We start from the raw sequence: 9,736 nt of genomic DNA on the forward strand, positions 1-9,736 counted from the left end.
ACCCATCTTTGACTGTACACTTCGACACCAATGAGACAATCCAATTTCAGTGATTTGTGGGTCATCCCTCAGCTCAGTATTGAGAGTCATCCCTCAGTGGTGGCTTGAATGAGAATGCTCAAATAGGCTCATATGCTAGAACACTTGGTCCCCAGTTGGTGGAACTGTTTGGGAAGGATTAAAAGGTGTGGCCTTGGAGGGGTTGGGTCACGAGGGGTGAACTTTGAGGTTTAAAAAGACATTTCCAGTGTCTCTTTCTGGCTCATGCTCACGTCTTAAGTTCTGAGCATTTGCTCCAGTGCCTGCCTACCTCTGTCATGCTCCCCACTCTGATGGTCATGGACTCACCCTCTGAAACTGTAAGCCCAAATAAATTTTTTCTTCTATAAGTTGCTTATGGTTAGAAGAGGCAAACATCTTTCTCTTTTCCCATGCATCTTAGTTACTGTTGCCCCCTTCCTGCTCTGTGCATTGTAAGCATCTTATCTCTCTTTTCCTTTCTTATCTTTATTCCATCTTCAGTGGAATCTTCCCACTGCCACAGGAGAACCAGTTATCACCATGAGTAGAAGACTGTTCATGTACCTAATTAGCCTCGAACAAACTTACTCTTCTTTTCAAAGTCTTCACCTGTAGCAGGATATTTATTCTGCTACATTGTATTCGCAGTGGAGCTCAGTGATTAGGCAGTAGGTGATTAGAAGAGAAGGTGGAGCTGGGAGAAGAGGAGAGGAAGGGGAGGGGAGAGAGAGCAGACATGGAGAACCACGGATGGGTCAAAAGCTGTCCTGGGTAGCAACTTCTATCAAAAGGTTAGATATTGAGTAACAACTCTAATTGTGTGGGCATCTTGTTAATTGAGCATTTCTAAATATATAAATCTTTTAGATAATCATTAAGCTTTAAGAGTCTCATTTTTACCGGGTACTGGTCGTATTCAAATTTATCAAATAATTAATTTCAAAATTCAAACCAACACAGTTATTGGACTTCTTTTGATTGTATATACCTGTGTTGAATAAACTATTTTTCTCAATATTTAAGAAATATCATCAAAGAACTGCATTCACATGTATCTGAGTAGAAAAGTGCCTTTTGCCTATAGTGTCCCAAACGCTACTTTAACAAACACTCTTTAATAAAAAGACAAATGGAATCCTTTAGACCACAAGCAACAACAATCTCTCTTGTGCTCTCTCTCTCTCTCTCTCTCTCTCTCTCTCTCTCTCTCTCTCTCTCTCTCCACATCAACTAAATAATTATAAATTTTCTACTAGTCAGTATTGATATAGTCAGAAAAAATGTCATCATCAATGGTATATTTCTGCTCTTTAAAAAGTTAAGAAAGACACCGGCTGTGGTACAAACACCTGTAGCTCCAGCTCTTCTGTAGGCTGAAGCAGAATATGGTCGCAGAACCTGAGCTACAAACAGGACCTGGCATCAAAATAAGGATTAGAAACGTTTAAGGGCCTGAGGGTGTGAGGAAGAAACAGGCCACTTCCCTGTGAGGGGCCCTGAGTTCAGTTCCCAGAACTGCCAAATAAACTAGACACAGGATGCTGTGGGTGTGATGGTCACCTCAGCTGCTCAGTCACCTGGTCTCAAGAGCCAAGGCTGGGCATGCTCACGCTGGATTGCTCCAGGCCCTAGGCATGAGTGCAGGCACTAGTTACCTAATTAAATAAAGGAACACAGTAAGGAACAGAGGATAAAATTTAAACTGGTTTCTATTAATATATACTTTAAGAACCAGGAAAACTGTGTCAATGAATTACACTACCATATATTTCCATTTTACTCTGAGGAACTATAAATATTTCTTAAACAGGAAGGTCTTAGGGAGAATGCCTCATGGTGAACCAAATCATCTCTCAGCTGAGCTTCGCAGTGCTTATTGTTAAGTAAGGCTGGGGGTAAAATGGAGACCAGGTGAATTGCATTCTCATAGTCATGGACCAAAATGAGAAATTACTTAGACCAGTGGCTGTGGGGATCTACCTGGTTTCTTCAGTTACTCTTTTCTATTTGAAAAGCTCCATGTCTGTGCACTGGGCTGAATTCTGAATTCAGCACTAGATATTAGCAGAGGTGACTACATTACAGGAAACGCTTTATACTTTCAATCTCCTGGCCCTTAGCCATTCTTGACTACGGAACAGAAAATTTAATGGGTAAAAAAAACCTGTTATTGAGGTTAAAAATATATTCTATTTCATTGGTATATTCTTTTAGGAAGCAGCTCACAATTATCACTAAAACATGATAAAATTTAATATAAGGATTTTTAAAATTTATTCTTCTCTCATACAATACACCCCAACTGCAGTTTCTCCTCTCTCCACTCCTCCCAGCTACCCCTCACTTCTCTCCCTGGCATGCTCTCCTCTGTTTCCCTTCAGAAAAGAGGAGGCTTCCCAGGGATATGAGCTGAAAACTGCATAACAAGACACAATAAGACTAGACACAAACCCTCATATGAAGGCTGGGCTAGGCAACCCAGTGGGGAGAAAAGACACCCCAACTCCCACTGTTAGGAGTTCCACAAAAACACCAAGCTTAGAACTGTAAAATATATGCGGAGGACCTAGTGTAGACCCCTGCAGGCTCCAGGATTACTTCAGTCTCTGTGAACCTCTGGGATTCCTGCTTAGTTGATTCTATGGGCCATGTTTTCCTGATGTCCTAGACCCTCTCTGGCTTCTACAATTCTTTCCCCTCTTCCATGGGATTCCCTGGGCTCTGAGTGTCGAGACCTGATGGAGCTCTCTAGTTTGGGCTATCTCCAGGTAATGCTTCTTTACTGTTTGTAGGGGAAATCTCTATACAATTTTATGGAACTTTTTTTTTTGTTCTTGCCTTTATTAATGATATAGAAATTTAACAGAATTATGACAGACATATTTAGTAAATTTATTCACACCTTGAAACATTCAAGTAATAGAAACTATGCCTTTGTAAAACCCAAGAATGTTAATCTTTGATCTTTTTTAAATGCTTTAAATAATCTACAAGTTTGTGAACAATCAGGTCTTCCATGTCACTAGGAGCTTTAGTTCAAACTCCTGGAATTCTATTGCAGAAACAAGATGAAGAAAATTTGGGATATTTGTTTACTCCCAGAACCACGGACACTTAAACATTTAAATCTCATATTACAAATAAGAATGATAATCTCAGCCCTTGAGAGGCAGGAGGATTTGGAGTTCAAGTCTAACCTGGGATACACAGTGAGTCTGAGCAAACAGAACTGTTGGTCAGCGTATCCCCTGGGCTCCATTTTCCCCATATTTACTCCTTTCTCTTCCCCCAAGAGCTTGTGGTCCTTGCTGCATTCTCTTCTCCCTGGCCCCACTCCCTTCAAGTCTCTCACCTCACTTACCAGTGCCACTCTGATGTCCCCAGACTTCTCAGTGCTCCCTTTCCCCAGCAAGTCCCTTTCTGAACACCTTGCTCCTGCCTCCCTGCTCCCTGCTCTCCTCCCACCTCCAAGGTCTCTTTGTAAAATCCCGTATGAGGTAATGTTACATACACTCAAATTCACATTCTAGGCCCCTTGGTCTTCTCATTTCCGGAACTTCTATGGCAGTCCAATCAATTTCTACACCAGCCGCCACTTTCATTTCCTTTTGTGACTGACCACACTCCTCTGGGCTTCAGATCTGCATATCCATTCGCATGCTGTTCCTTGCTGCTAGATCTCAAGCTCTCCTCAACTCAACTTGGGACTCCTGACTTCACTCCTTCATGCAAGTTACTGGTGTCTCCGGGAATGACACCGTAAGCACACGCTGCACAACCCACAGACTCCGGGATTGGTTTGGAAACCTTCCTTCCATTAGCCGTGTTCTCTCACACTGTGACCTCTCAGATACCACTCAGATCCACCGGTCCCTGAGTCCGAGCTCATCCTACCGCTACCCACCGTTTTCTGTTCTGTGTGGACTACTGTAGCCACTTAGCTGACTTCACACACCCCTCTTCCCGCTGCAGCCAGAAGCTTTTTTTTTTTTTTTTTAAATGTCAGTCTGATTAAGCTGTTTGGATGTTTAAAACTCTCAGTCACTTAATATTTCTTGCAGTAGTAACTGCATGCTCCGACTCCCTCCCCGACTCCCTCTATCCAGGCACCCACTCCGTCTCTCTCTGGCCTGCGAAGTTATTTTCAGCTGCTTAAATGTATTACCTCTTCCCCTTTAGCACAGCAACTCAGCTTGCTTGACAGCTGCTTCCTCTGCCTCCCTGAGGTTACCTAGGTAACTCGTAATCAATTGACTAAATGTAAGGTCACTTTCTCACACAAGCCTTCCCTGACCCCCTGAAAACAAATCCCCAATTCTACACTTTCTCTCCGTGGAAATTCTCATCATCAACTGGGTGTGATGATGAGCCTCAGGACTCCAGAGGCTGAGGCAAAAGGATCCCAAGTTCAAAGACAGTCAAACTTTGTCTCAAAAATACCAAGGACTGGGCGTGTAGCTCAGTGGTAGGATGTTTGCCTGTTACCTACAGGTCCTGGATTCAACCAACAGTATCATGAAAAAAAGTCACCACTAAACAGTGTACAGAATAAAAGTGGGATGAATGTTGTCTTCTGTCCAAATGTTGTCTTTGGTCTTTGTGGGCAGGGACTTTACCATTTTCCCCTCAAAGCTTAGTGCAATGCCTCACACATAGTAAGAACTCAGGAAGATTGATCTAGATCTGGGGCATTGTAGTTACTGCACCCACCAGACTAAAGCAAAAAGTTTGAGGCTAGCCTGGACTACATAGTAGATTCTGTTTTAGGAAAATAAAAAGAACGAGAAAAGAAAAAGTCATTTGCTAATTGAACAAAAGATGAACAAAAGAATGTCATATGTAGTCGTCCATGGTCAAGGTGGCAAAACGATAGCCAGGTTTTTGTTTGTTTGACAGAGTCTCCAAGGCTGGTCTCAAATTCAAAATGTAGCCTACACGGTTCCTCAGTGGCTGACTATGCTATCTCTACCTCCTGAGTACTGAGATTACAGGCGTGCACTACCATGGCAACCACTGGTTCTGCTTTACAGTTCAGATTACCGGCCTTGGTGGACAATGAGCTTATCCTGAATTTCATTCTGAATCATTAGAACCAAAGCAAATTCAGAAGCCACCGAGTCCGGTCTCTTCACTTTGCCACGTTCTTCGGGTGGCACTTAGCAAGATGCTGTAGGTACAGTCACTTTAATTTTTCTGTGAAGTCTATGCTATCTGGTTGCTTCATTTTCGAATGGACTATTATGGAAAACCATGCCACTATTTCTAAGAAGAGATACCATGTGTAGGTCAAAAAGAGCAATTTTGTCTTTTGCAATAGAGATTCTTGTTCAAAAAAATGCTGTTAATTTAAAAACTAATATCTCTCAAAGTACATCTTATTAGGTGAGATCATCATATCCCCAGCCTAAACATGAAAAAGAGAGAGCTGCTTTTCTGTATGGACGTGGCTCGTGTGTTTTTAAAACTCACATAATATGGCCAGTGGCTCATGAAGCAGCTAATTCACTTAAAAGATAAATAGGTTATCCTTGGAGATGCTGGGAGATCCGCTTCTCAAGGGTCTTTGTGCCATGGATGAAAACGGAATCATTATTTTTGAACTGCCTCTGCTCACGTCAGTGACTCCCTCCAGCAGCCTGTCCACTGGTTATAAGAGCCTGAGAGTCCTTGGCAGACCGTAGTCAGGGCCAGGAAAAGCCAAACTCCTGGTAAGCTTTATTGCCTTTTCTGTGTTTCAGCTTTCATGTCACAACAAGAGTTGAAAAATAATCTCTACTTATGCTGTTGTGGTATGTGTATGTCTGTCTGAGATGTGCATATGTGTATGTTGGGAGCATTTCTCAGTTTAGGGTACTTTAAGTATTCTTTTTGTTGTTTTAAATTCTTAGTCTTCCTCTTCCTCTTCTTCCTCTTCCTCCTCTTTATCCCCCTCCTCTCCTGTTCCTCTCTTTCTGTTTACATCTTTCTTTCTCCCTTTCTGTAGTACTGGGATTGAACCCAGGGCTTTGTGAATGCTAAACAACCACTCTACCACAAAGGTATCTCTCCAGCTGAAGCATTTTTCTACCATTTCATTCCTACTAAAAAAGTCTGCTGACTTAAGATACAAGCCATTTAAGATTGTGTTTTTATTTTAAAGCTTGCATTATTTTGGAGACTATAAAGCGTATTTTTTTTTTCAAAGAAACAAGTTAGCACAGCTAGACTTTCTAGATACAGTCATGAGTATTTGCTCAGCATAGTATAGAGTTTCCATCATTGTGAAGTGCTTTAAGATAATCCACTAGATTTGGAGAGCCTCATTTGCACAGAAACCTTAAAAGATGGTTATAAAATTTAGGTGAACCAATATACTATTTCTTTTTCAATATATTTCTGGATCCATGTTTCTTTCTCTTCTCTCTGACTGTCTTGGTGGCCATTCTTCCCTCTTTTATACAGCACCATGTCCAACGCACACCTCCTGCTGCTCTTGGCTGCCCTGGTACTGACCAGCCATGTACACGGAGCCACACTGAGAAATGAAGACACGTGGAAGCCACTGAGCAACCCCAGAAACCGCGAACTGGTAAGAACTGGTAAGAACCCGGGAGCACTGGCTGAGGGGTGCAGCTGGCACCGATCAAGAATTATAAGGAGGCAACCAAGGGCTGGGAAGATTCTTATCAGAACAGGACTAGATTTTGCTCTTCTGGTAACTGGCATCCTAACATTTCTCAAATGTAAGCCAATTTACATTTGTTTCTATGTGGAGAAACAAGTTTATATTAGAAGTGAGTTTATATATACATAGCACATTGCATTTGTAAGTGAACTTATATCTACACCAATGTTAGAGCATTGGTTTTTAATATACACACAACATGAAAATGGTATTGGGACTTAGTTTGGTTACAAAGAGCTTGCATAACATGCAGAGGGACCTGGGTTTAGACCCCTAGAAAAAAGGGGAGGAAGAGAAGGAAAGAGCAGAAAGGGAGGAGGGGAGGGCAGGAGAGAACTACCTTTTGTAAGGCATATATTGAACAGATGCCAAAACAGATCAGATTATCCCATAACCATATTTGCAATATTTTTTTGCAGATGCTGGCAGTTGAACCTGTACATTATTAGTTATCAGTTTCAAGCAAACAGATAGCTAGAAAATAGAATTCAAAAGATAAGTAAAACACTCTTTTGAAAGTATGCCTAGGTCAACAAGCATGTTGACATGCCTATTCAAATGTAGTTTTTCTAAAGAAAGCAATATGAACTAAACGAGCATAGGTTTAAAGCAGTCATGTCATTAGCACTCTGTGCAGCGTTCACTTGCTCATTAGCTAAAGGCTATGTGGAAACTGAGGCAGAACAGTAACTGGAGTCTCCTCAAGCAGGGGGAAGCAGGGGCTGGTTGCCCTGGAATTTGGTTTCATCTCTGACTGTGGTGCTCAGGTGTAGTTCACTGTGGGTCTCTGCCTGAAGTGCGACTTAATAATTCATACTTTCCCTGGGTTGCAACCCAAAGGGCTGAACTGTATGGTGAGAACCAAAATGTCAGAAAGCAGGCAGGGCCGGGAAGAAACGGGCCAGTGTAGATTGTTAACATTCTGCTCCTCAGTTTATCGTTTAAGTCACAGGAAGAAGGAAGGAAGGAAAATGCAGACTGGGCTTGGAGCATTTGAAATCTTCATTTACGTAAGGCATTGAACATTTTCATTGTTTCTAGTTTTTCAGAAGCCTCCAGGCCTACTTTAAGGGCAGAGGACTTGATCTTGGGAGCCTTCCAAATACCTTCTTTATGAATGAGGACCCCAGACCTTTCTCTTTCGGGTCGGAACATATTGCTTCTGCTTTTGCAGACTATGAAGAGCAGAAAAACTCCCTCCACAATTCCCACAAAGGCTGAAAGCCCAGGTAAATGCTATCCCTTCAGTTCCAGATCTGGCCAAGCACACAGCTCATGAAATATTTTGAAGGGATTTCTTAGAATTAAGTCCTCAGTTTTGATGATACTGTCACTATTAAATATTTAAATTTGGCCCAGGCATTTCATTCTCTGGTTTTTAAAAGAAATGATAGTAATGATATTGAAGAATTGCTTTCTAGAAAGAAGTACATAAAAATCATAAAATTGTCACCCTTAGGAGGATTTTTAAATTAATGAAATACCACATATTTTTATTTATGTATTTTTTCCAGACCTGGTCCTATAGGTAAGTTATATGAAGAATTATATGTAGAAAAATATGCTAAACTGATCACTGAGGATAAATGGGAAAGTTAAATGACTACTAGTTCTTTTGGGGGAAAAAGGGTTGTGCATGTCTTTCATCTTGAACTTTCTTACCTAAAAAAACAAGTTACAGTATCAGCAAAGATGGCATTTTCCTTATAGGGAAACATTTAAAATATATTTATAGTTAAGATTTAAGTTTCATTTCTTTGCATTCTTATGAAATAAATAGGTTTGGTTTTAGAAGCAGCAGGTATGTTGCATTCAAAACATTATGATTCTGGTTTGTTTAGCTGAACAATAAAGGCAATGGAATTATAATCAAAGTCGTTCATTTCCCCATTCTTCCACAGAGACATGGATTTCTTGTGAGTTAGCAACCATTGTTCTCTACTGCATTTATGATAGGCTTTCCATTATTAATTTTCTTAAATGTGATGACAGGAAATGATGATTATTCTACAAAGTTGGAATTTGTCGTGTGAAATGCGTGCTTGGATGCTGCTCTAAAGTGAGAAAGTAAAATAGCACGGCGACACCAAGGAGCTTCCCCTGACTTTTTTGCGTGCGGAGGCTTCTAGGGTGCGATTCAAGACAAAGAGCAGGATTGTAACGCATGCTCAGTGGGATGCAGCTACATCACTTCACTCTGGCTCATAGGAAACCTCATAGGAAAAACAAGATAAATACTTGCACACTTCAATTTCCTAGGGGAAACAGCTTCTGGTGTAGGGTGTTTCTGAATAGCTCTTTGGCTATTTCTGGTGGGGTTTTTTTTTGGGGGGGGGGGAGGTGTGTCTTTGTGTTCTCAAAAGCTCTTTATTGTCCTGCACTGCGACTTTCTCCTGCTTTTTTCAGGTGAACATGTTCAAGCTGTAGAAGAGCTTTCCAATAGAAAATTCAACTCCTGCCGAAGTCTCGTGTGTTTCCCCTTCCGCATCAGTCAGCTTATACTTATTTTGCTCTGCCTTTTCAGATTTACATGTAAACAGCTGGGCCTTTGGAACATATGATACTGACATGCATATTTCAGCATTTTTCTCTTTTGTGACTGTCACTATTGAGTGGGAGGCTGTATGTATTTGAAGGAGTTACAAAAATACCACAGGTGAAATAAAATGATAATTTTCCTAATTAGATATTTTATTGAAGATTGTCCTTTATTACCTATTTTTTAGCAACATTTTTTTTTTTTTAAAAAAAGATACGTTTACTATAGTATATCGTATGGGATAACAGAGATTCAGACCTGTTTGCTACAGTGTGTCATATGTAATAAGGATTCAGACTTAGGATTTGTTTTTCCTTTTCCCTCCTAAAAAGATGAGGAAGCCCTACATTGAGCATGTGCTAAATGGTGGATTTCAATCCATCCCCCACTAGGGACATGGATACCCAAGTAGAGCTGAAATAGAAAACAAAGAGATTGTAGTTGCTGTAAGGTCTCTGGGAGATGCTTGTGTGCTGTATTCAAAGGTAAAAAACTGTCCCATGCCGAATATC

At 40.9% G+C, this 9,736-nt stretch overlaps 1 protein-coding gene across 1 annotated transcript; it reads left to right on the forward strand.

The window, feature by feature from the left end:
- Nucleotides 1–6,466: 6,466 nt before the first annotated feature.
- On the forward strand, nt 6,467–9,418 carry C3H2orf66 (chromosome 3 C2orf66 homolog). Its single transcript, XM_076930510.1, has 3 exons — nt 6,467–6,589; nt 7,727–7,914; nt 9,092–9,418. Exons 1-2 carry the CDS (start codon nt 6,467–6,469, stop codon nt 7,904–7,906), a joined length of 303 nt encoding a protein of 100 aa, XP_076786625.1. The 3' UTR covers nt 7,907–7,914; nt 9,092–9,418.
- Nucleotides 9,419–9,736: the final 318 nt, after the last annotated feature.

Source organism: Arvicanthis niloticus, chromosome 3 (genome assembly GCF_011762505.2).
Source record: "Arvicanthis niloticus isolate mArvNil1 chromosome 3, mArvNil1.pat.X, whole genome shotgun sequence".
NCBI lineage: Eukaryota > Metazoa > Chordata > Mammalia > Rodentia > Muridae > Arvicanthis > Arvicanthis niloticus.